The 27,759-nt window shown below is 38.0% G+C and overlaps 1 protein-coding gene across 2 annotated transcripts; it reads left to right on the forward strand.

Annotated features, from left to right (window-relative positions):
• Positions 1 to 291: 291 nt before the first annotated feature.
• Positions 292 to 27,663, forward strand: NAA35 (N-alpha-acetyltransferase 35, NatC auxiliary subunit). 2 transcript variants are annotated; one of them, XM_063180266.1, is made up of 23 exons: positions 292 to 355; positions 1,758 to 1,901; positions 4,654 to 4,687; positions 6,025 to 6,139; positions 7,236 to 7,310; positions 8,453 to 8,620; positions 9,452 to 9,518; positions 10,221 to 10,264; positions 10,847 to 10,897; positions 11,615 to 11,698; positions 12,522 to 12,636; positions 13,122 to 13,300; positions 14,353 to 14,412; positions 15,630 to 15,736; positions 15,974 to 16,040; positions 17,289 to 17,387; positions 18,640 to 18,818; positions 20,436 to 20,572; positions 21,566 to 21,633; positions 21,873 to 22,013; positions 23,582 to 23,704; positions 24,801 to 24,881; positions 25,380 to 27,663. In XM_063180266.1, the coding sequence occupies exons 2-23, from the start codon at positions 1,778 to 1,780 to the stop codon at positions 25,437 to 25,439; spliced, it is 2,178 nt and encodes a 725-aa protein (XP_063036336.1). In that variant the 5' UTR covers positions 292 to 355; positions 1,758 to 1,777; the 3' UTR covers positions 25,440 to 27,663. The 2 variants fall into 2 exon arrangements, with proteins under 2 accessions (XP_063036336.1, XP_063036335.1); XM_063180265.1 differs by lacking the exon at positions 292 to 355 and adding an exon at positions 444 to 529.
• The last annotated feature ends 96 nt before the right edge of the window (positions 27,664 to 27,759 follow it).

Genomic DNA, 27,759 nt, shown 5'->3' on the forward strand with positions numbered 1-27,759 from the left:
GTGGAACTTCCTGTGCATGAGTTTGTGCCCACTGCCTTTTGTCCTACTGCTGGGCGTCACTGAGAAAAACCTGTCTCCGTCCTGTCGACACGCGCTTTCTAGATATTGAAAGAGCGTTGACAACAGACCGGGAGACAGCCTCAGCTCCGGCTGCGCGGCAGCGGCCCCCGCACCGTCCGCCCAGCCCCTGCTCGCCCTGTCCCCACCCCCTCACGGGAGCCTCATGGCGCCCGAGCCTGCACCGCGCTGGGCGGAGCCGCCGCAGGGCCGCCCGCCCCGCCCCGCGTTCCTCGCGGGCGCAGCGGGTGCCGAGCGCCGCCGCCCCGGCCTCTCTCGCCCCGCCTCGCCGCTCACGGTAAGCCGCGGTCGCGGACGAGGTGGGGCGGCGGAGCTTCTTGTGTGCGGCTGCGCCGGGCGCTCAGGCCGGGGCCGCGGGCTGGTGGCGGCAGCGGCAGCAGCAGCGGGTCTGCGCGTGTGCGGCGGCGGCCCAGCCAGGAGCGGCGGGCGGGCGGCGGCGTGGGACGTAGCGGTGAGGCCCGGGGAGGGTGCGGGGCGAAGGGCGCAGGCAGAGCCCGCAGGGGCACCGAGGGAGGGACGGAGGAAGGGGGAGCCCGCGGCGGCGCCGCTGCCCCGCAGCGGGGCGGGCGGCGTGCTGGCTCCTCCTCTGCGGCGGGGCGGAGGAGCCGTGCGGGCAGGCGGCGGTGCCCGGCGTCCCCGGGAGGCTGCGCGGGGCCCGCTGAGCAGCGCCGGAGTTGGGGTGACCTGTGGGAAGAGGAGATCCCGAAGGGCCTGGTTGTCCCGGGATGCAAGGGAGAATTTAATTTATTTCAACAGATTTCTCACGTACTTCCTCATCACAGCCCACTGAGCCTGGCAGTCCCTGCGGTCGCTAGAGAACTGGTGACAGCCTGACGGCCCCCGATGGGGAGTAAACCTGGCTCGGCCGAGGGGAGACCCCCGGGCTGCTGCTCGAAAGCCATTTTATCCTCCCCTTTGTTTTTGTTAATTCCCGATGCCCTGGAGGTCCTCTGCCACTGGGGCCTTTGTTTGAAGCTTCCGTGGCGGCTGTGGTTAAGCTGCTCAGGGCTTGCCGGGCTCGCAGCTGCTCCGTCAGCAGAGGGGAGTTCAGCGTTGCTGGTACCTCACGGGCAGGCTGACTGTGGAAGCCTGGAGTCCTCAGGGCTGCCCGCGTGTCGGGAGGTTGCGAAAGAACAAAACCAGTTCGAAGTAGCTGGTCGGTGGAGTTCAAAATTTATAATCCGGTCTGAACTTGCTTAACTTAAGTGCTGCAATCTTGATACTGCTTTCTGCTGAGAAAATTGTAGGAAATAAGTATTTTTTCAGTTTTACAGTACCATCTTTTTAATTTCCGTTGCAGAGCAGTAGGAGGACGTATAGTCTAACAGTGTAAAAGAACAAATAGAAAATTGTGATGTCTGCATCTGTTGTTATGCTTCTGATTTTATTTCCAATTGACAATAGACACCTTAGTATGGGTCTGAACAGCCGATATTCTGATGTCCTTAGTTTTTGAGGTTTCACAGTGTATAAGCTACTTGTAAAGAAATTACACATAAGAAAACCTTTTTCTTAAAGAGTTGTTTTTAATAAGGGTTTTTCTGTTGGTCTTGTATAACAGTAGTTGTTTAAATAAAACGTTAGTTCATTTCCCATTCTCACGTGATTATTGAAAAGAAAAAAATTATTCCCACAAAGCACCTTCTCTGATTTGTGCAAATATATGGTGTCTCTGACAGGAATTTAAAGGTGCAGCATCATGGTTATGAAAGCTACACTAGAGGATGATGATTCCGGATGGGAACTCGGTATGCCTGACAAGATGGAAAAGAGTAATACCAGCTGGATAGATATAACCCAGGATTTTGAAGAAGCTTGTAGAGGTGAGTTGTAGTCCTTTCATTCTGAGAAAACTTGGAATCCTTTGGAGGCCTTTGTGTAGTTCTTTGAGCTTTTTTGAGCAATAGTTTGACCTAGGTTCAAGCTTCAGATGAACAAGCATTGATTCCTTCTTAACTCTGAGGTTGGAATTGTCATGAACCACCTCACTTTGTTTTCTCTTCCGGATTACATAAATACCTCTTTAATCAAAGTTTTTTCACCTTACGCATTTTCACATCTGCTTTTTTTCCTTTGCGAAGATTTCTTACTCTCTCTTCTGCCAAGTGGAGATGTCATTCCTGCATGCAGAGTCAACACTCTGTTTCTTTCTTGCATGCTTTTGGATCTCCATGGTGCTGTAATTTATTTAATTCATCAGTGCATCATTTTTCATCTTTGAAACAAGTCTGAGTTTTTCAATTGATACAGTGCATCTCAGTAATGGGGAAGCAGTTGCTTACATTTAAATAGTACCTTTATTACTGCCAGGTGCTACTGCTAGTTTACAGTTTTTTTCAACTGATTTTATGATGACACTAAGGAAGGATAAGTATAAAAACTGCATCTTACCACACAGACTATTACATAATGATAAACACAATTTCTGCATATTATTTCTCTGTATTACTCTAAATTACTTATAAATAATTATTTCTCTATATTACTTGTATCTGTAATAGATTACTTATATCTGTACCCATCAAATATATCTAGAGACTCCTTTAAAAGTTATGAGGGAAAGCAAGCCTTTCAGTAGTCTCCCCTGGAAGAGACTAAGACACCTGAATAAAGGAGCAGAGGAAACGGCTGTATTCCAGGCTATTCAGATGCTAATATTTCACAGAATAATCATCACAGAATGATTTGTGTTGGAAGGGACCTTAAAGATCCTCTCATTCCAACTCCCCTGGCATGGACAGGGGACGCCTCTCACCAGACTGTGTTGCTCAAAGCCCCATTCAGCCTGGCCTTGAACAGTGACAGGGATGGGGGATCCACAGCTTCTCTGGGCAACCTGTTCCAGTGACTCACCACCCTCATAGTAAAGAATGTTTCCCAGTATCTAATCTAAATCTCTCTTTTAGTTTAACAGTATTTCTCTTGTCCTGTCAGTACATGTCCTTGTAAAAAGTCAATCGCCAGGTGTTTTCTGGCCTTCCTTTATGAACTGGAAGGATGCTAGCTGGTCCCCATAGACCTTTTTCTTCTCCAGGCTGAACAGCCCCAACTCTTTCAGCCTGTCTTCACAGGAAAGGTGCTTTAGCCTTCCATTCATTTTTGTTAGCCTCTTTTGAACTTGCACCAACAGATAGATCCATGTCCTTCCTGTGCTGGAACCCCAGACAGACTCAGTGTTCCAGCTGGAGTCCCATTAGAGCAGAGGGCAGAATCCTCTCCCTTGACCTGCAGCCCTGCAGCAATATATCAGCTTTTTGTGCTTTGAGTGCACTGCGTACTTAGTAATTCTAAAACTGTTTTAATTCCTAGAATAACAGAGGGATGGGGGCACGCTGTTAACCACTGGAGTGTTTTTTTTAGTCTTTCAGTCTTGAAAGTGCTCTGTAGGTAAAAGCAGTAGTGTCATGGGTTGACCTGGGCCAGATGCCAGGCACACACCAAAGCCACTTACTCACCTCTGCAGCTGAACAGAGAAGGGAAAATTTAATGAAGGGTCATGGGTTGAGATAAGGACTGAGAGGGATCACTCACCACATATCATCATGGGAAAAACAGGCTCGACTTAGACATAAGAAGGGAATTTATTATTGACAAAATCAGAGCAGGACAATGAGAAAGTAAAATAACCCTTAGAAACATCTTCCTGCCACCCCTCCTTCTTTCCAGCTGTGCTCCTACCCCAGCAGCACAGGGAGACAGGGAATGGGGGTTATGGCCAGTTCATCACCCCAGGCTTCTCCCACTGCTCAGGAACAAGAGTCATTCTCCTGCTGCACCATGGAGTCCCTCCCATTGCAGACAGTTCTCCATGAGCTTCTCCAGCATGGGTCCATCTCATGAGCAGCAGCTCTCAGTGACCTGCTGCAGTGTGACTCCCTCCCATGGACACACAGGCCTCCCAAAACTGCTGCAGCCTGGGTCACTCTTTTACAGGGTGCAGTCCTTCAAACACAAGCTGCTCCAGCATGGGGCCTCCCTTGGGCTCACAGACTCCTTTGTGCATCACCGGCTCCAGTGTGGGTCTCCCCCACCAGCTGCAGGTGGATCTCTGCATCGCCATGGACCTCCATGGGCCGCAGGGCACAGCTGCCTCGCCATGGGCTGCAGGGGAATCTCAGATCTGGCACCTGGAGCACCTCCTCCTCCTCCTTCTTCACTGACCTTGGTGTCTGCAGTGCCCTTCTTCTCCCATGTTCTCACTCGGCTCCTCTCCATCTGCTGTTGAAACTGTGCAGTTTTGGGTTTTTTGGTTTTCTTTTTAAATCTCTTACCACAAGGTATTATTGTTTCTAATTGGCCCAGTGGCACATCCGTCTCTGGAGCCACCAGGGATTGGCTCTGCTGGACATGGAAGAAGCTTCTGGCACCTTCTCACAAAAGCCATCCCTGTAGTCATCCCCCCACAAGCTACAAAACCCAGGCCATGCAAATGCAGCGCAAGTAGAAATGCCTGATCTGCTTCCTGCAGCTTGTTATATCTTGGCATAAGGCAGTTTGGTGCGTGACAAGACTACCCTGGAATAGTTGTGCTAGTAGGATGATTGTAATTGTTTGTTTTGTCCCTTTCCTTTATAGAACTGAAGTTAGGAGAACTGCTTCATGACAAGCTGTAAGTATGTGTGTGGGATGGTTCTGGCTTTTAGATAAGATTACTGCAAACATGTTCATGTTACCTAATAACCAAGCTTTTTTAGACTTTTACTTTAAATAAAGTATTTGAAGTATATAGAATATCATACATTCTTAGCAGTGTGTATATGCTGCACTTGTATGAATGCTGAACAAATCTGATGCTCTAAGTACAAAATTACATTTTTCAATGTGATTGAAATTCTGTTCCAGAAGTTCATAGCATATCTTATGATCTGTGGTGATTACATTACTGCACTATCTTATGGGACTTGCTTTTGTTAAAAAAGGCCAGAAAGACTTTAAACCTGGTTACCCCAAGTGTCACTATAAAATATTAGATAAACAATTGTATGCCTTAATGCAACATAAATATCATGCTAAAGCAGAAAGTGAGAACTCTACACATTGAAAGTATATTTCAAAGAAAAGCATCTGGTAAAGACTTGCTGAATTTGAAACTAATAGCTCAGAAAACAGAAGCTTAAACAGAAAATGAAAACTTGCTTAAAAATGTGGGCACGGATGTCAGTTGAATCAAAGCGCATTTTCAGGTGTAGTTTTATACATAAGAGCATTTCAGAGCAAATACAGCAAATACAGAATTTACATTCTCAGAATTTAATTGTGCCACATTCAGTAAACTTTTTGTATATAAAGCCTGAAGTTTGACAAATGTCGTGATAAAGTGAAGCACTGTATCTCTTCATATATAGGTAAGTCTTTTAGTGTGGCTCTTCTGCAAGCATTTTTTCTTCTGCCCTGACTACAAGTGATATATTATCACACGCTGCGTTTTTTTGGGGTTTTTGCATCAGTTTTGTTAACATGCTTATTTTAAATAAACCTGTTATTTCAATATATATTAATCTATGTTATGTATATTGTCATTCGTGTTTGGGGGACATATCTTACTTGGTTTTTTGGATGTGGTGTACTAAGGAACAGCTTGTTCAGTTAATATCAGTTTATGATTTTGCATGATGTTTAAGAAGATGCTATGAAGTTTATAAAAACAAGTGTGCAAAGATATAGTAGTGGGATATTTCACTCAGGAGTGTTCTTCATCCTTATAGAAAGTTTAATAATTTTCTTTTACTTTTAGCCATCTCTTTTCCTATGAATTTGTTGAGAGATTCTTAACTTCCTGAAAACCATGATCTCTGAAGATCAATACTAATTTTCATATACCTTATTGTCTGTGGTCAGAATATAGTGTACTTGGTTTGTCATCCTGTGTTCTTTTTGGTTAGTTTGCAAAGACTATTTTATATAAAAAAAATACATTGAGCACATTTATTTTATTTGTGTTCCTAGTTTTGGTCTTTTTGAAGCCATGTCTGCCATTGAAATGATGGATCCCAAGATGGATGCTGGTATGATTGGAAACCAAGTTAACAGAAAGGTTCTTAACTTTGAGCAAGCTATTAAGGTTTGTATGAATTTCCTGGGTTTAACTACACTGTCTGTAGAAATGCACATTTTTGTCAAATTACAGCTAAGCACAATACAGCATAAATAGTGTTTCTCTTGAAATCTATGTTTTTCTTTTTTCTTCTGGAAAATTAAGTAAAAAATAGCTTGTAATGTTTACTTTTCTTGTTACCTGCATTATCACAACGATGCTAACTCTTCCAGTGAAAAGCAATATGAAATTATTGGTTATTGATACCTTAAGTAAATATATCTCCAACATTGTTTTGCAAATAACTCTATGCTTCCCCAAAATGTGTCTTTTATATGAAGATGTATTTGTTAGCTTCTGTTTAACCTGGATGGAAACCAGCTTCCTTAAAAAAGCTGGAAATTAACACTTTATCATTCCTTGAGTTTATCAGCATCGAACAGAAGCCAGATAATTTATCAACATCGACAATAATGATTAACTTTTGATTTATGATCAAGGTAAATTGGAGGACAGAGGTTGAAAGACTTGCTGTTTTTTCAGAAAAAGTAATGCACTCAGAGGCAAAAGAATTTTTTTATGGTAAACATTTGGAATTGAGACAGAGAACTCTGTTAAACACTAGCTAAGTCATGTAGAATGTATCCAGGATTGCATACACTGGGCAAATTAAATGATCAAATTTGCAGCCTTTTTGGTGTTGACCTTTAAGGCAGTAAAATACTACAAGTTTAAAAAACAGTCTTCAAAGAGTTGATCCTGCATATTACTTCATGTTCAATCTTTATTATGATGATACGTACTTTATTATTATGATTTACTGTTAGCAGTTAACTAGTTTCAAACTTTTCTTGGCTAGTAATAAATAAGAATTCTTACTTTAGTCTTCTCTTTGGGTAGTTTTATGTTTGATCAGTGTTAATTGATGGGAGTGAAAAGTTTTTAAGAATTTGAGACATGTTGTAAAGCTGGTTGGTAAAGCTAGTGGCATACAATTATTCTGAAGTTTTAAACAAATATTAATTTCTTTTTTGGCTTTGGTACAAATAAGTTGTATTTTGCCTGTATGCTTTCATAGTATTTAGGACTTTGGTTGTTATTGTTTGCTTGTTTGTTTTCAAAGGATGGCACCATTAAAATAAAGGATCTCACTTCACCTGAGCTGGTAGGAATAATGGACACGTGTTTTTGTTGTTTGGTAAGCATTTTTCTTTTCTTTAGGTTGGATGGTTTTGCTTTCAAAATATAATCCATTAATCCATCTTAAAAAAAAGAAAAAAGAAAAAAAACCAGCAGAACTCAAAAAAATATTTACCAAGCAGAAAATACATACTTATATTTTAATTTCCATTTAGTTATTTTTATTATCTATAATGAAAGGCTTAATTTTGATTTTTAATTTTTTTCTATAAGAAATATGGAAGATAGCTGGTAGCGCCTTAAAAACTTTAAAAGGTTTTATGCTTTCTGGTTTTATAAATGCATGTTATCTGATTGCCTGCTGTGTATTGATGTTTGACTGTGTTGGAAGCTGAGTGTGCAGTAACTGGTAGCACTCTGTTGCTCCTTTATGTACAGCCAGAATTGACTGAGCTTACAGAAGCATTTTGAACAAAGAAAATAAATCTATTTAGTAAAAATAAGTTGAATATCAGTTACTTATTAATTGCAATTCTTTCTCTGTGTATATGCTTTAATTTTCTCAGTGACTGATACTCATTATTTTCAGTTATTCTTCAAAATTACATCAAAAATATCAAATCAAATCTGATTCAGTATAACATCATTTTTTTTCTACTCCTGGTCTCCAAAAGCGGACCATATTATAAATATGGTTCTACTTAGTTTTTTACCATTTCAAGATAGAAATTTAACTTAGTGAAACTTTCCCTGTAGCTTAAAGAAACATGGAAGTGGTAGAGAGAGAGAATTGTGATAAGAAGCTTTTATGTTGTAAAGAGAGAGAACATGAAGAACATTTGTGACTTGTCTCATAGTCATTTGCATTTTCCATTCGCTATTTATGCAGAGGTTTATTAAATGTTTATTAAATGTTAAACTGTTAAATGTTGAGTTCTCTTAACATAATGCCATGTCTAAATCATAGGGGTTAGACCTGAACTTTATAGAAGAGGTTTATCCAATGCCAGAATTCTAGGCTTGAAGCACCTTCACTTCCTCATTTTTGGTACTTGGAAGGTTGCCTTGATAAGGCGACTTTAATTTTAATGTTTAGTTCCTTAATGAGTCTTTGAAGCACAGTAAAATGGAAAAAGAATGGATCTATGAAAATGAGGACTTGGCTGTAATGAGTTAAATATTTAATTTCCTTTTCCCTAGATAACATGGTTAGAAGGACATTCCTTGGCACAGACAGTATTCACTTGCCTTTATATTCATAATCCAGACTTCATAGAAGATCCTGCTATGAAAGCTTTTGCTCTTGGAATCCTAAAAATCTGTGATATTGCCAGAGAAAAGGTTAACAAAGCAGCTGTTTTTGAGGAGGTATGTGTTTCCCATCTCCTGTGGGGTTAAATATGCAATATTATACCATAATGCAAGTAAAACAATGTATTAGTGACATTTGTTAGAGTTTGATTTGAGGATACTGTAGAAATAGCACTTCACCATCCTAAAAGTATTAGACTGGATACCTTTAAAATGCAGTTTTCCCCAGTGAAGATGTTTCATGCTCTCTTCTGTATTTTCCTTGAATACTGGAGTCACATAAATATTTTAATCAAGAAGCAGTGCAAGTCTTGTGGTTAACCATTTGAAATGTGTCTCAGTTGTGAAACTGTTTAATTTTTAAATTTTTCTGTTAGATAGTAATGATTGCATTTTGCCTAAAATGTCCATCTGGCTGTGGGATCAGAGTCCTGTTTTCTGCGCTCAGAGCAATCTGTTTCCTCTGAGCTTGGACAAGTCACTCTTCCTGACTATATCTAAAATGGATCAAATACTACTTTGCAGCTATAGTTGTAACCTTTTGGTAAGGTGTCACATGATGAAAATATGAAGGGCATATTAAGGATTAATGCAGAAAATTATTACCTGAAACTGGATTTGGGTGGGAAAGTCATTCAGTGTATTCATTCTGAGTGCATTCAGCTATGTAGAATAAATCTGGACCTCTGTACATGATAGAATTAAACAAAAGCACACCCCCAGTCACTCCTCCAAAAGAGAAAAAAAACAGCAAAAAGACTCAAAACCTTTTAAGAAAACAACTCCTAAAAAACCCAAACCAAAAAGAAGATCCCAAACCCCAATCTGAAAACGTAACTACAGCTTTTATATTTCACTACATATTGCTTCTTTGATTTTTCTTTTTAGGAAGATTTTCAGTCAATGACTTACGGATTTAAAATGGCCAATAGTGTGACAGATCTTAGAGTTACAGGTACAGTCTGTGCTTGCTTTATATCTGTCCAGCAGCCTCTTTCTCTTTTGAGCATGTGATTGCTTTCAGACACATATGATTAATTGCTAGGAGTTTCAGCTGTTAAGTTTTTATTTTTATTGTGGAAATTGCTGACTTGGTAAAAGAGAGATAAAATCATTTTTCCTTGGAAAAAAGGTTCAGTTGTCTTGTTATGTCCTTGAGAAACAGAAGAAGTGCTTTTAAATGCACCAATGAAGTGGCTAGGCATGAGCTCAACATGGTAAAGATACAGACCAATAGAAAGTACGTTGCTTGAATTCTGCTTTTTTGCCTCATAATTTGTTGTCCTCTAAATAGGCTGCTTTAGGAAAAAAGCAATCTAGTCGTTCTACAGCTATGAATACATATGCTTTTAAGTACATACATAAGTATGTACGTTAATGATGCACTATTTTTTTATGTGTATTTGAGCTTTTCATTGATATATTTTTGAAAAGCTTATGCTTGCTTTAGCTTTGCATCAGTTGGTCTGTATCCTGATTTTTGGTTGTTCCAAGACATCCCCACCATTCCTCACAAGATTATTTTTTGTTTAGTCTTTGGCTAATGGATATGTAAAGCACTTTTGATTTTCCCCATAAAATTTCTTTCCCCCTGAGTGGTATAGGTGTGCCTAGAAATGCTTCTCAGCTTTTAATCATGCTGTGATTTTTTTTCCAGGTATGCTGAAAGATGTAGAAGATGACTTGCAAAGACGAGTGAAGGTATTTTCATTTTTGTCTTGTCAGATATATTTCAGGTGTACTTAACATAGGTTTGGGGTAGGGAGTTGGATTATGAGGAATGAAGGAGGGTTTTGTCATTGTAATGGGGTTTTTGAAGGACTGCCATAATGGTTTCTGTATCATGCTTTTAGTTTGCTTTCTAGCTAAGTCTTCACTTTATTTGTGAGCTCCTTAGTAGTTGCTTCAGTAGTAGTAGAAGCTGGAGTCGTGATGCAGAAGATAACACTGGGCTAGGACACAGAATGTAGGTATTTAACTTTCAGGTTTTAGGCAGATATAACATGTAAGGTTAAAGAAGTTATTTAATTTTCCTTTACTATAGCTTAAAATGTAAAGTGTTCATGCACTTTTCTTGCTTATTTGCAGAATTTACTGAGATAGTTCTTATTACTATAGGACAGTCATTCAAGTATCTGAATTATATTTTAAGAAATTTTGAATTTGAAAACTGATTTTTCGAGTTATTTAACAGGTGGATGTTTTAGAGAAGGCAAAGGGATTTTATCAGTAGCTTCCCTTTGCAATTTTTAGTAAATTATTTGACATTTCTTTACCTTGCAGAGCACCCGAAGTCGACAAGGAGAAGAGAGAGATCCAGAAGTTGAACTTGAAGTAATGAATTGTTTGCTTTTTTTCCTGGATTTCATGTATGTAAATGGGAGATTTAAATATGGCATAACCACACCCATGCATATAAGAAGCAGCCAGGAAGTGTGACCAGCCAGGAGCATGGAGAAGAGCTGGAAAACAGCAGGGCATGCCAAGGCTTTTTGTGCGTCAGTTTGTGCAGGGAGGGCAGGAGTCCTATGGGCGTTCTGCACACCACAATACAAGAAAGCCATTAAGGTATTAGAGTGTGTCCAAAGAAGGGCCATAAGGAGGATGAATGGCCTTTAGGGGAAGCTGTATGAGGAGCAGCTGAGATCACTTGCTCTGTTCAGCCTGGAGATGAGGAGACTGAGGGGAGACCTTTTGCAGTTAAAACTTCCTTGTGAGGAGGAGAAGGGACAGGCACTATCTCTTCTTTGATGGTGACCAGTGAAAGGACTTGAGGGAAAGGCCTGAAGTTGTGTCAGGTGAGGTTTAGGTTGGATATTAGAAACAGCGTTTTCACCCAGAGGGTGGTTGGGCACTGGAACAGGCTCCCCAGGGAGGTGGTCACAGCACCAAAACTCCGAGTCCAGGAAAATTTGGACCACACTCAAGCAGTTGGGGTGAGCCAAGAGTTGGGCTGGATGATCCTTCTGGGTCCCTTCCAACACAGGATATTTTATGATTCTATTATCTAATACCTACTACTAAGTAATTAGCAGTATTACTTTATTACAGCATCAACAGTGTTTAGCTGTCTTCAGCAGAGTCAAGTTTACCCGCGTCTTACTCACCGTCCTGATAGCTTTTACGAAAAAAGAGGTACGTTCATTTGGCGTTTCTGTGTTTGCATCGGGATGCTGTGAAATACCCATTTTTCATTCTTTAAGATCCAGAAATTTGTGTGTAGATTCATGAGGTTTGAATTGATGTGGATGGAGGTAAAGCTTTGAATAAAGCCTTACTGCAGCAAATACTCAGTTTTTGTTCCAAGTGGGAAACACAGGGAAGGCTAGTAGCTGACATTATTATGGCCTTGCAGAAGGACAGAATATTCATTACAAAAGATTTAAAAATATTTATGGATTTCTAATTACTCTTTTCACACATGAGCAAAACTTCTTGTTTAAGTTCAGTTCCCTCCTGTGGAGTTACCTGATGCTGGGCACTATTTTGTCCATATTAGAAGACCTGTATGCTTTTCCTTTCATGTGATAGGGAATTTATATCTAGATATCTTTGGTCTGAGAAGAGGAATTTAATAGCATTCCATACAACTTGCCCGTTTTTTGAGGATTGATGTAAGATTTCCTAATTACTGAGAGGGGAAGGAACTTCATGTTTTAAGGCAAAGGGCTAGAACTACATGCTCCACCAAGCAGACTCTCATGCATTGTGTAGAAGACTTTCAGTTGTAACTATTGTAAAGTCTTACACAGCAAAATAGACAGCATTGAAATTATGTACAGATATATAAAATGTGCTACCACACAAAAATCTTGGGTTATTTGGGTTTTTTTCAGAACTTGGGTTATATAAGAATATCAGAATTTTAATGCCCTTTGGTTTTTTTTTTATACTAACATTATTTAGATAGTCAAAATATATTGGTTTGTAATGATAATAATTTTTTCCTGGCTTTCAGACAAGTGCAGTTGCAGAAGCTCAGAAACTAATGACTCAGGCAGCTGACTTGCTCTCTGCCATACACAATTCACTGCATCATGGTATGCAGGCACAGAATGATACCACTAAAGGAGGTATGTATCAAATTACACCATTTTTTCCTTTCCTGGATATGATCCCTTCACAAACATAAATACCTTTGTGTATTTTTTAAAAAAGTTGAAATCACTATTTACTTTGAACTAAAACACTTGCTATACAAGTTGTTACAGATTTGCATTGTTTGATTTTAATTTTATTTTACCAGGTGGTGGCTCTCCTGAGAGCAGCACTGTCATTTCAAAGCCAGAGATAATGTGAACTTTTGATTAAGTGCATCACACTTGGAATCAGTGTATATGCCATTTTAAAACAGGGAACAGTACTTCATTGCTTGTACACGAGGACTCGGGTTTCTTAAAGAGTAAACATTGTAGTAGTTGGCTTGTTGGAGTCTCGGGAAGTTAACTGTCACTTTAAGAATTCATTTTGGCTAATTGAATAATTTGTATTATTGAAGGGGGTTCTGAAAACACAACTCATATGCAGCTTTTCTCTCTCTCCCCTCCTCCTTCTTTAGATCATCCTATTATGATGGGGTTTGAGCCACTTGTTAATCAGAGATTGCTGCCACCAACTTTCCCTAGATATGCAAAAATTATTAAAAGGGAAGAAATGGTCAATTATTTTTCCAAACTAATAGACCGAATAAAAACTGTATGTGAAGTAGTCAACTTAAGTAACTTGCACTGTATACTGGTAAGCATGAATATTTCTTATTTATTACCAGAAATAAGATCTGAAAATGTGACTTGCAAAAAAATCATTCCATATATGCATGCTCTTGCTCACTGGAGAGAAAACAGAGCACTATGTATATATTTGGTGTTTTTAACTGTTAGGCTCAATTTCAAAATTTACTATCCTTCCTGATAGTTACTACTTTTCTTCTTTTGATAAGGACCTTTTCTTCTCTCAAACATCTCAATTTTCCTGTAATTCATTAAATAGTTGTGTCTTACTGGCGAAGGCCAAGCAAGTTTCTTTGGTTGAAGAGCTGTGTCTACAGCAACAGAATATAATTCTTTGCTATGTGTCTGATTTTTTTTTTTCAAATTCATTAATCAGTATTCTGCACATGTGCCTATAACACAAGAGGGCACTAAATAGGCATAAAGTTAAGCACCTGCTTATATTCTTTCCTTAATAACTGATGTTACTCTTAGTTACTGCCTACATGTATTGGAAGACACTTAAATGCTTGAAATATTTTTTGGTATCCATGCATTCACTGACTGATAAAAGAGATACAGTTACAGCAAACCTCTCATCTTGTTATTTCCTGCTAATTAATGAAAGGAGTGTTTGCATGAAATGCCTGGTAACAGTTAAACCTTGCCTGGATTTCAATCAATTTTTTAAAATAAATTCTCAGTTTTGTTCAATACCTAGTATAGTTACATCATTATCTTAATCACACAGTACTTATTTTTTCTGTACTATTATCTTTCTAGTTGTAGCATTTGAAAATTCAGAACACTTTTTGTTAGGAAACGAGTAATTGCAGAAAATCTTCATAATATATTTTGTTCTGTTCAAACTATTCATGGTCTGTTTCTTACAAGCTGTGTAAGCTATGCTATTTGTGTATGCCTTAGACAAAATGTAGGTGTATTTACCCAGCTGTATATATTTGTTTAGGAAAGGTGTGTGTGTGTGTGTAAAAATGATTTGGTGTATATATATATACATATATAAATTGGCATATTAACCTGATTTGTGTTTTTTTTCTTTTCCTACATATATGTTAGGACTTTTTCTGTGAGTTTAGTGAGCAATCACCGTGTGTTCTTTCAAGATCCCTGTTACAGGCAAGTCCTAATTATGTCTACTATTAAAATACTTCCATATTCATTATAGATTCATTTTCTTTAATATTTCAATAATTTGCATGTAAGTTAATAATAGTTAAGTGGCAAATAATGTTCTGGTGATATTTAAGTATTAAGTATTATGGAAGAAATGCTTTGCTATGAGGATGATGAGGCATTGGAAGAGGCTGCCCAGAGAAGTTGTGGATGCTCCACAAGCATTCAAGGCCAGAAAGCTGTCCCTGCCTGTGGCTGGGAGTTTGGAACTAGATCATCTTTAGTGTCCATTCCACTGCCAACCATTCTGTGATTCTATATACATAGGTTTATGTTTTGATCTAATTTCTAAAATAATTTTTAAACACTGTTGCTTTGATCATTTTAGTACATGCTAATTAAAACAGAAAGCATTTAATATTTTTTTTCTCCACCATAAAGCTGTGCCTGTACACATATTTTTATGCCGCTCTTCATGTGCTTTTTCATTTTGGGGCTGGTATTTGTATTCATCTCCCTATTTGGACAGAACTTAATGTACAGATTGCTTCTATTGCTACAACAGTAAAACTGATGGTTGATGCAGAATAATAGGATGCCCCTAGATGCCAGAATTTCTTTACATTTGATCCCTATTAAACCATGTGTAGAGCCAATGGACTATAAATGTGGGCAAGTGAAATGTGTTCCTAGCATGTGTGTTCTCACCTTCCACTACATGTGTTTGTGTAATCCCTGTGGGTGCCTGACAGCAGTTTTTTCTTCAACTGCTGAAGAACCATGTAAGAAGGGGACATAGCACTCATGGAGGGAAGTTAAATGAGTATCAGACATGACTGATGTAAGTAGTAGCATCCAGAGGGATTGAAAAACATCAGCAGTACTCTGGAAATATATCCTTATCTTTGTCCAGAGAAGGCACATATTTTATGCTAATTTTCAGAAATGTCTGCTGTATCATCCAAGAAATTGAACAATTTTGCAAGCACTCTATTGTGCAAGTAATAGAGCTGCATTTGGTGTCCTGGGAATACCAAAGAAGTGTCAGGTCTCAATATTTCTGAGTCTTTAACCTTGGACCTAGTTGAGCCATTTTAATTCTTTAGGTAATCTTACAATTTTATTATATAAAAAAGGTACTGCCAGAGCTTTCTATTAGTAATTCTAGAGCATTACTTTTATGTTAAAACACGTTTCTAAAAACAGATCTTTACTTTTAGACAACTTTCCTAGTAGATAACAAGAAGGTGTTTGGCACTCATCTCATGCAAGACATGGTAAAAGATGCCTTAAGATCTTTCGTCAGTCCTCCAGTACTTTCTCCAAAGTAAGTGGATCTTGAGTGTACTTGTATGTGTTTACATGTCTGATGAAAAAGTATTTCTGTTACAAGAGCAATGACAATTGTACAAAAAACATACATTTTGTACATAGTGCTTATGTATGAAGGACTCAGTTGCTGTTGCTGCACTCATGTTTTTTTTTTTTGTTTTGTGCTGCATAGATTTTTATAAATGGTGGCATTTATAAAAAATATGTATGTACATGGGTATTTCCTTTTTAGGTGTTGTCTTTATAATAACCACCAGGCAAAAGACTACATTGATTCCTTTGTCACACATTGTGTTCGGGTAAGTGTTCTTTCCAATTATAACATGTATCTGTATGTGAGAACTTGGCAGATGTACATACATTTGAAAATGAGACAAATTATTTTACACACCTGACATGAAGGGAAAATTGAAGAAGTTGGCCATCTTAATTTAGTAATGCCTTTTAAAAATCTGCTGGTCATTATTGCTGGTTTTCTTCTGCTTCCAGATTTTTATTTAGCATTTTTAAGAAATCTGCATCTACTACATCTTTATAGAGTAGTTTCATGTCACAAATGCATATCAATAAAAACAAAATTATTTTAATATTCTGTTCAGTTTCAGCTTTTTAGGATTCTGTTGTTGAATGTGGCATGATGAAAATCTTATCAAAATCAGAATTATTTAGGGTGGAAAATACCTCCAAGCTCATTGAGTCCAAAACCAGCACTGCCAAGTCCATCACTAAACCATACCCCTAAAGTGTCACGACTACATATCCTTTAAATATTTCCAGAGATGATGACTCAACCACTTTCCTGAGAAGCTGGTTCCAATGCTTGACAAATTTCATTGTCAAGAAATTTTTCTTAATATTCAGTAAAACCTCCCCTGGCACAACTTGAGGCCATTTCCTCTTGTCCTGTCATTTGACAGAACAGATGAGCCTCACTTGGCTGCACCCTCCTTCCTGGTTGTAGAGAGTGATAAGGCCTCTCCTGAGCCACCTTTTCTGCAGGGTAAAATAAAAACACCCCTAGCTCCCTCAGCCACTCCTCACATGACTTTTGACACAGACCCTTCACACCTCCATTGCCCTTCTGTGGACATGCTCCCTTAAGGTCTCTCTTGTTGTGAGGGCCCCGGAAATAAAAGAGGTTTGAGACAAGGCCTCACCCACCAGTACTGAGTTCAGAGGGACAACCACTGCCCTGGTCCTGCTGGATACAGTGTTTCTGATACAGGCCAGGATGCCATTGGCCACCTTAGCCACCTGGGCACATGGATTTAGGTATAAGAAATACCTCTTTAGCCCTAAGCATTTTACTCTGGTGACTTCCTAAAGGATGCTGACTTAATTTCACATCAGCTTGCGTGCCGAGAATTTGGCTCTTGCATCACTCCATAGAGTTTACTTTCCTGCTAACTTGCACTTTGTAGGGAGTAGTAAGGAACCCACTTCCTAATATAGATGTATAAACCAGGTGCCTAAATAGACATCATAGTACTTCTCCTGTAGTTTCAAAGTTGTATTGGTAATTTAAAATTACACTTTACTTCTTCCAGCCATTCTGTAGTCTGATTCAAATCCATGGACACAACAGAGCTCGCCAGAGAGATAAACTAGGTCACATCCTTGAGGAATTTGCCACACTACAAGATGAGGTAATGTCCTAGGCAGCAGGCCAGCAAAGTTTCTGTCCAGGTATATTAATGGCAGAGTGAAGCATGGTACTAAATTCTAAATGAATGATGGAAAATCCTTAAGACAAGGACTCCTAAAATTTAGCACATTTAACAAGAAATTTTTAGGATGCATCCAAAAACTTTATGCTAGATGTATGGAACAAAAACATACATTTTTTAATATTAACTTTGTCCAATAAGTAGACTTCAGAATGACCTGTTGCGATGTAATTTAATGGTAACTGCACAGCTTTTAGTCTCTATCCTGCTTGTGATTATCAATCTGCAAGATGAAACCAGGGGGAGATACACAAGGTGTGCTTACAAGACACCTTTGAAAACTCAGCCTTGTACCTACGTAAGATGGAAACTGCAAAATTTTATAATTAATAAAAATAAAGTAAAAAAATAACTCTTAAAAATATGTGTTCTGATTGATTTTTGGACATCTCTCAAGAATGGGGAGAGATGAGAAGAAAAAATACATTCTCTATTGCTGGAAGTTGAGTTTCCTCAGCAGTGAGAGCCATATAATAATAAAATATTTCCCAATATGGCAAGGAGAACAGTTGAGGAACTTGGGGGGAGATTTTGTGTGCTCCAGCTTTCTTCAAGATGGTTTGAGTTTGTTGCAGTATTGTAGCTGAGGCACTGTTTTTTTCGTTTTGTAGCAGGTTATATGGATTGTTCTGTTTAGGCTTACTGACGGTATTCCAACAGTGAGAGACTTTGCCTTCCATACAACTTGCTTCTTAAGACAAAATTGGTCTTGGCAATATTTTAGTTACTCTGGTGGAACATAGTGTGTTTCTTGCATATGAAGCTTATAAATTTATTTTTTCAGTACAGCTAGTTTTTTTTAAAAAAAAGTAATTCTTGCCAATATAGAACAATGAACACTAGCATGTAATGGGTTCTGAGTTTGTGCTCATGTGACTGCTAATGATCTATATACAAATACATTTAAAAAGTACAAATTTTATGTATCTAATGTTCTTGCTATAATACTGTGTAGAATATTTTTGTTCTGTGCAGCAGAATTTACTTAAGTGAGTATCTTTACAGTTTTCTGACAGTTCTAGACTTGTTTCCATCTTTTAATCTGGAGCATAAATTTACCAACCCAATCTGTTAAGATTTTATTTCTGGCTTTTTTTATTTCTGCTGTTTCAGTCAAATATTTTTCCTCCTCTGTCTATTACTTTGAGGTCCTTTGGTTTCTTTTCAACAGGCAGAGAAAGTAGATGCAGCGCTTCATAGCATGTTACTGAAGCAGGAACCACAAAGGCAACATCTGGCTTGCTTGGGCACCTGGGTCCTATACCACAACCTTCGTATTATGATACAGTATCTTCTCAGTGGCTTTGAGTTAGAACTTTACAGTATGCATGAATATTACTACATCTATTGGTAAGAAGATGCTTTACTGACAGCTCTCTGAAGAGGGATGTTTCCAGAGAGCTATAATATTCGAAGGGGGGACTTCCAATATGATTTTATGATCTCAAGCTTGATCAGCACTTATAATATTACAAGGAGAGAAAAAAATCTGTTGGTCTCTAGCTTTTTAAACTTACTAAATAGCGTATCTTTTTTCCTGAAATAGTAATTCTCACTCTGTTTAGCTTTTTGGCAGAGGGTCTTTTATTGACAATGAATGAAATGTGTGCTGATTTTGGTAGACAAGAGGTATGCAGGAGAAAAGCAATTTCCTTTATTCTTTTCTGCCTTTGTAGTACCAGGATCACTAGTCTTATTGATCTCTAGTATTCGGGAAAAGTTCTGTGAAGTTTTAAGTCATAACTATAATCTGAAAGTTGACTAGATAAAATTAACTTCTTATCTGGGATATATTTGAAGAGATATCCTCCACCTTTAGTGAAAATGATCACATTATCTGGAAACAGAATACTTTTATTTTTCCACTTCCATTCACATTAATTATTTTTTATAGTTAATGGCTTGTGCTAAAAGAGAATTTCAAATTTTTTTAACCTACCAAGAGATTTCTATGTAAGCCATAGCCTTCTTACTGAATGATTAAAAGAGTGCAAATGACACAAACTTCAATGCATTGCTTTTCTATGTTGTTTCAACAGTGGATTAAGTATTAAGTGAAAAAAATAATATTTCAGAAGACACCAGAAGATGGCAATCTTTTTCAATTAGTAACTCAATAAGTAATAACAACTTTTGTGACACAGTATTTTCTACCTGCCCTTATTTCCCTCTGCAAATTTAATAAAACCACTCTTAGTTGGAATTGTCATGTCAACTGCTTTCTTACTTGAGGAGAAAAAAAAGAAGCAGTTTCTGAGAGGCAATGTGCAAATGAAACTCAAATTTCTCAGTAATTTTTCTTCTGATTACAACATTTTAGTAGCTGTTACTACATTTTTATTGTGCTCCAAATCTGTAAAGTTTTTCTCTATTCTTTTTCCCTTATTCCTTTTGATTTGAAATCAAGTAAGATACTTATTTGACTTGCTTCCACTTTCTAAAAAAATGTTCCTAAAGTTGTCTCTAACTCTGAAAGAACTGCATATGGATGTTTTGGGTCTGTGGGCTTGACCCCTTTATGTAATAATCCATAACTTTTTAATGCTTGAAAAAGTCAGTAGTTATATTGTTTCTCAGAATAACAAGTCAGAACAAAAGTAGAAAAGGTATTAATTAACATAGTATCTTTAAAAAAACCCACTTGATTTGGTGGGGGAAGAGTTCTAGAAAAATTTGGTCTTACAGGAGTTTTGAAATAAGAAGCTTAGACTTCATTAGTAAATGTGTAAGAAGCTTGCATACCTTGAGCTGTTAGTGGTTGAATCTGAACCAAAACATGAACGTAGACCAATGTGTTGATTCCAGCCGTGCAAAACAAAGAGTTTTTATGGCCCATAGGAATTGTCCTTTGCTAGGACATGTCCTTCACCTCTTGGAGCAAGCGCCTCAGTAGTCAGCGGGACGCGCGCAGCGCGAGTGCGCGGTGCGCTGCCGCCGTAACCGCTCCTGTGTGCGGCCTCTGCGCAGGTACCTCTCCGAGTTCCTCTATGCCTGGCTGATGTCAACGCTGAGCCGCGCCGACAGCTCCCAGATGGCAGAGGAGAGGATAATGGAGGAACAACAGAAAGGCCGCAGTAGTAAGAAAACAAAGAAAAAGAAGAAAGGTACCTAGGTGTAGAGTGCTAACACCTCTTTCCCCTTCATGCAGCTATGTAGAATTAAAATTCAAAATTTAAACAGGGAACACTGAAATGAGTAGGAAAAATATCCTCATGTTTATGAAGGCTGAATGTAAAACTTCTAAAACGTTTCCTATTTATTTAGTTTGTTTTTTACTTTCAGATAGATCTTTCAGAAAAACACAAACTCATTTATATTCACTGTATATAGTTTCTTCAGTTGTGTTATGTGTTGGACCTTCTCAGAGTTTATAATTCCTGCAGAATTATGCTTTTAGTGACTGTAACTAGGTTCAAACACTAGACTTTCAGCATATTTCTGTAATTTTTATTTGGCTTTAGAGGTCTTAAAGCATGTTTCTTAATTATACAGTGGTGAGTTTCTGTTTCATTTCCTTGCCACCTTTTCAAGGGGGAACAAACAATTAATTGAATATTCCTCAGGATCATATCAATTAATTTCCCTTGTCTCTTGAAATTCTGAAAATTACTAATGTACTTGAGATGCCAAGTGTTGGGCAGTTTGACACTAATTAAACACTGGAAACTAAAGGGAAACTTAAAAGAATGCTCTCAGGATTATAAGGATAAAAAGTGCTGTAACTTCTTAGAAGTTAAAGCACTTTTTATCCTTATAGAAGTCAAAAAGATCCCTGAACTAGGCCTCTTGCATACAGACTGTAAGTTTGAGGGTGTTGTTCAGTGTTTTGTTATGTCATGGGAATACCACTGATCAGTTTTTATTCCATTGAGAGTAGAATTGTGTTCATGTGACTGGTAGGGGTGTCCTGAGGTTTTTTATGTAACCAGGAGTCAGGGAAGCAGAAATGCATGTCTAGGCTTTGTATACTTCAGTTATTTTAAAATATAATTAAGAGTTAAATGACTTTGTAGAAATTTGGAAGAACTCCTCTATCTGAAATTAATATATGTACTTACACTGAAGTAAGAAAATGTATTTTTATGTAAAATTTGCAGTTCGCCCTCTCAGCAGAGAGATCACCATGAGTCAAGCATACCAAAATATGTGCGCTGGGATGTACAAGGTAACTCATTTGTGTTCTATTTGTTTCAAATTTTTTTGTAATAGGGATCCTGCATCCACTGCATGCCTTCTTTTTTTGTAGTGGTAATGAAAATTAAGTTCAAATTTATAATTTTCTATTCTGAATTCTCTACAGTTTTTCTATCCTTCCAGTTATACCTACATCATAATTTTGATCTTTCTCACAGCAAAGTATGACATAAAGCTAATATTTTCACTATATTTATCTTTTTCGTTTAGACAATGATTGCCTTTGACATGGATGGCAAAGTAAGAAAACCTAAGTTTGAACTGGATAGTGAGCAAGTTCGATATGAGCACAGATTTGCTCCATTCAACAGTGTTATAACACCACCTCCAGTGCACTACTTGCAATTTAAAGTGAGTAATCTTCAAACATGATGCTTTTATAGAAGTAATTTACTCACCTGCTTTAAATATCACTGTCATGATAAAAAGAATCTCAGAGTTCACATTGAAGCTATGTCACAATGGCAAGGACTTCCTAGCTTTAGTTTTGTGAAAGATGTATTGAAGTCTTTATAAACTTAGACATTTAGCATCAGTCTGATATGGCAGTTTAAGATGGTTCTGTTGAGTTGCATGAAAACCAAATCTCTTGGAAGTCTACTGAAAGACTTCTCGGCTGCAGTTAATAATAGCAGCATGTTTTTATTAGTGCAGCAAGCAAATGGAAAAATAAATAAGTTAATTTTGAGTGGTGTATAGAAGGGACCAGTGGAGACTTGTCTTGTCCAATCTCCTTCTTGAAGTAGCATTATAAATCACATTACCTGTGTCTTTGTCTAGCCAAATCTGAAAAAAGTCAAGGTTGGAGATTTTCCAACCTCTTTGGTTAAACCTGATCCAGTTACTTTTTTCTGGTCCTTTAAGTCACAGGATAACTGATTGAGGGCTGCACTACTCCTTTTTTTTGCCTAATGCCCAACGTGAATTACCAGGCCACAACCTGTGGCCTCTCATGTTATGCTGTTTGCCATTATGAACAAGGAATCTTTGTGTTCTGACAGCTTTATAACTGTCTTTCAAGTAGTCGTAGGCTGCTATTAAAATTACCCATTAGCATTCTTCCTATTAAACTGAAAAAGTACAGGTCCACTGACCTCTCCTTGTGGCTTATATGCTCTAGGCCCCCAACTGTCTCCACATCTCAACATCTTTCTTGAACTGAGTGGATCCAGCCCTGGATGCAGTATTTCAGATAACACAAATACTGAGTTCGGGATGATAACATTCTTTGACATGCTGACCATACTCTTGTTTGTATAATCCCATATGAGGCTTGTCTGATTTGTAGTAAGACCACCTTGTCAGCTCATATTGAACTAGGTGTTTGCTGCTTACCCAGCTGGTTATTAGTCTCATTTGTGAGGTTAGTCTGTACTGAAACAGTGCTATTTTCTATTCCAGTTACTCTCCCCAGTTTAAGGTTACGAACTGTTGTAGTGGAAATTAAGCGATTATCGTGGTCTTGTCATTAAAGGTTTTTTTAAATCTGTAATCAAGAACAAAAAAAAATTGAAGAATCAAAATTGTATAAAATGAAGTTTTGTACAGTTTCAGCATCTGACTTGCTATGGCTTTGAGTAAACAATATACTTTTTTTAATCTACTTTTTTCCTGTAATATACCCTGTTTTGTGCCACTGTTAAAGCAAATGAATGTAAATTTGTTCAAGAGAGACTGTTTTATAAAGATTGTGAGAATTTCATTATGTTTTGTGGCACTGTAATAGTTGACCACTGTGTTGTTGCTTGGGTTTTGCCATTTTAAGTAAATATTTTCAATTTCAGTTTTGATTTTTAAAGTAGTAGTTGACATAACTCTTCTCTTTAATACAGTAATGTGGTAGAAACAATCTCCTGGCAATTTTAAATTTCAATTTTATATATTTTAACATGTATTTATGTATTTCTGTAACACACTAGGAAATGTCTGATTTAAATAAGTACAGCCCACCTCCTCAGTCATCAGATCTCTACATGGCAGCTAGCAAGCATTACCAGCAAGCTAAAATGATTCTTGAGAATATTCCGAATCCAGACAATGAGGTAAGACTGCAATACTAGGAAAACAAGTATTTGCTCAAAATAGAGAAAGTGGTTTTTTTCAGCTGGACCTCCTTGAGATCCAAAATGTACTTCATGGAAATGGTGAGCAAAGTTGAGTGCTTTGATTAAGGGGTAGACAGTGGTCTGTGTCAGTACAGCAGTTAGCAGAAAGTTTGCTCGCGGTAAAAAATGCTCTCTCTGCTGAGGACCTGAGATGCTGGATGGCAGCTTATTTCCTTGCATGCTGCCTTCTAGCCCCTTTCTGGAAGCACAGCACTTGTAATCAGACAGTGATAACATGCCTGTCGCACTTAGTTGGCATCTAGTAATTCAGGTGGACTCCTGAGAGGTGGGGAAAACAGGTTTGGATACCATTAGGATGAAAAGAGTATTGGTCTTGGTTTTGGCACTTGTTCCCTGGAGCAGTTTTCTCAGCACTGAGCTGTAAACATGGGTAGGAATTTCTACCTTTTTGTCCATAGCCTAAAACCTTAAGTGTCTGTGACTGTATTTTGGAGCAAGGAGGATGAGGATGCTTTTTCTGTCAAATCTAAGCAGATTTAAGAATAGTTACAGGATTAGGTCCTCCTTAGAATTTAGGACTGTCTCCTCTCTGGATCATGGTGGTACTCACACATGAGCTAACTGAGGCCAAGATAGTTAAAAGGTAGCTTTGAGCACACTCAGAGCACTTCCATGCAAAAAGCCACCAGTTTGATACATGAGTTCCTCTTTCCATTGTGTTGCAATGTTGAGGATAAGATGCCTAGAGTCTATGTATACTTTTATTTGTGTGAGCGCCACAGAACTTGCCATAGTTCCCATGTTTTTGTTCAAGACTTGTTAAAGCTGTGGTTTCTGTGGCCTGTTGAATTTTTTGAAAAGTGAGTATTAAAATAGATGCACCCTTCATTAAATTTAATTAATTCAGCTGTTGTATTTAAAAACAAATCCAAAACAGTCTGATCTCTGTTAAACTGATCCTGTAAGAGAACTCCTGTATTGCTAATAGAATATCTACATTACAGTATTATCTTTGAAATAATTGTGAGGTCATATGTTTTGCCTTGAAGACTTCTTTCTGTTTTATGTTTAGGTCAATCGAATTCTAAAAGTTGCAAAACCAAATATTGTGGTCATGAAGCTGCTGGCAGGAGGCCACAAGAAAGACTCTAAGGTAAGGAAATGCCAGCTCAATTGAACATAAAACGTTCACATACATTAAGGTTGGATTCAATGATATGAAGATTTCTCAACATGAACGGTTCATCTAATTCTGTGTAAAGCCACCACAAATCTCTTAAGAGCCAAATGAACACATTCAAGCTGTATTTACTCTAAGAAGAAGGAAAGTAACTTATTTTTCCCCTGGAAATAGTTTGTTGTAGTTAAGCAAATATGGAAAATTCTCACCTGTGAATGTTTTCAGAAAAAAAAAAGGGAAAAACATGTTGGACAACACAGACTATAAGAGTATTCTTCCATAGTGGGAACTAGCAAGCATAACAGCAGCTTGTATGAACAAAGTGATGGGAATGCGGGCTGCCACAAAGACTATGTTTTTTCAATCTGTTGCTGTTAATTTTTTTTTCTGTCTGCAGGTTGTTCTCGTAATAAATATTAAGTGCAGTAGTACTGCTGTTCTAATGTCTAATCTTAAATTTTTTCTTTATAGGTTCCTCCAGAATTCGACTTCTCTCCTCACAAATACTTCCCAGTTGTGAAGCTTGTTTGAAGTAAAAGACATTTTTTTAGAATACCTGAAGAATACCTGCGTAGCAGATACCAGCTCTAGGAGGGGGAATAACTAGTGCTGCACTCGGACTACGAGGGACGTCCAGGATAAAAATACTGTCATGTGGAATATCTGTACTGCTGCCTTTTTGTGATTTGAATGACAACTGCTGTTTTAAAGTGGTTTGTATAAAGTTTATTGGATTTTCTGCGTGAAGCTGACTTTAATCAACTGTAGTATTAAAGAACACTGTATCTTAGTGGATATTATTACAGATTTTGATCATAAATAATTTTTATTACTGAGTTCTGACAAAGTGGTGCATTAGGAACTGAATAAAAATCATGCAATAGAGCCTCTCGTCTGATGCGCACAGCTAAGCTACTGCAATTCTGCATTTGCAGTCACTTGGAGAAATTTTGAGTTCCTGTATTTTTGTATAATTGTATCAGGATTGCTCACTTTGCAAGTAGAGGAATGTTGGAGGATTTTTTTCACCATGTCCTCCAAGCTAAAATGATCTTTATAGAGAACAAGAGCAGATGAAAATTAGTCATTGAGTAACTGAGTGAGTGATTCCTAGTTGAAGTTTGTTAGTTTTTGTTCTCCAAGTCTGAGGAATCTGCACAGCAGATACTCCAGTAGTCACTAGCAATAGCACCAGACACTGAAGACTATTTTACCAACTCTGCAACTTTGTTACAATCCTAGTATTTGCTGGTGCAAACAAGGGATTGCTACATTTGCATGATCTTTATTCTCCATTTTGACTGCAATGGGGCTGCTCCATCCTGTTGTCTTCTGTAGTAATTTTCAGGTAGATTTCCAAGACAGGAGAAGCCCCAAACCTATCCCTGCCTTCCTGGAATAGTTATGCCTTCCAAGCTTTCAGATGTGAAATAACAGAGGTAAGCTGTTGTGTTGTAGCAAAAATGCAACCAAGGAAAAATGTTTTTCCTTTGCTACAAGCAAGGAAAAAATGTTCAAAAAGCGGACCAGGCCCTGGCCAAGTCATACTTAGGCCATACAAGCAAATCCTCTGTTGGACATGACAAATCTTCATTTTGGTGTACAATGACGTCCACTGTAGGGATGAGCTTGTAACTCCACATTGGCCATACAAAACATTTTTTGGTGTTAATCCTATAACCTGATTTTACTGTGGATTAATATCACTTCAGCTTCATCCCCTGAGCAGCAGCACTGCAGAACTAGAGCTTGAATCAGTGAGTAACCTCTGAAGTGGAACGCCCACTTGTCTTCCAACAATTTGCAGCTTCCTGAAATAAGCAGAAGTACTGTCCTGAAGACATGTTTTTTTCCAAATTCTCTGCTAAAGAGATGGCATATCACATTACATGTTTGCTTATCGTCATGATTAATACACTTGAATGCTTCCATATAGCTGCCAAAGGAATAAAAAACCTGGAATATGCAGAGGTAAAATGGCACAGAACATTCATCTGGCTTCTTGTAAACAGTCACAAAATCTTCCCCATCTTAAAGATTCTGAATTATATGACAGTAGCTCAAGGATAGCCTTTGTTATTTCTCCAGAGTGAAAGAGAAAGCAAATTACATGTGATTTGTGGAACCAAGAAAATAGCAATAATAATATTTCCCCTTCTAATTACAATTAGAACTACATGAATTGTACAAAATAACATCAGTACACCAGGAAAGATTACTTTTAAATGCTTACCTAAATTGATCAAGTTTAATTGTAAAGTAAAGAAAACCAAACCAAAGTGCTAATAAAACACCAAGATGCTTAGAGAAAAGTAGAACTAAAAACTTTAGTGAGAGACCACACTATGTACACCACAGTTCCAAATTAATCTCTTGTTCAGCTGCAGGTCTTTTAATTCTAAAGTTCTGTACTGTAGACATACAGGCCTCTTGCCTACTAGAAATCTACCACCCGAGTTAGATTGAAGCACTTGAAGTCATTGTGAAAAAACTGTAGTCCTTGATTTTGAACACTGCTCTTATGCATGTTGTCGGACCCTTTGCTCTCAGAGGTTTACAAGTGTGCTTTGTACAGAGGTGGTCATATTTATGAAGGACAACATCCAGTTGGCTAGGAGAAGCCCAAAAATGTACAGAAGCACAGCCAAAATAATTAGTTTTAAAATAATCCTCTGGCAATATATTAATTACCCTTAAGTGTTTGATTCTTTGGAATTTTTAACTTGGTACTGGTAAAGCTATTCATACAATTTGATTTTGGTGTTTCACTGTCTATTTTTTACTGTTAGAATATATGCTTTTTAACAATCAATATTAAATTCCTGTTCAACTTAAATCTCAGCTGCATAAT

This window comes from Melospiza melodia, chromosome Z (assembly GCF_035770615.1).
Source record: "Melospiza melodia melodia isolate bMelMel2 chromosome Z, bMelMel2.pri, whole genome shotgun sequence".
Classification (NCBI taxonomy): Eukaryota; Metazoa; Chordata; class Aves; order Passeriformes; family Passerellidae; genus Melospiza; species Melospiza melodia.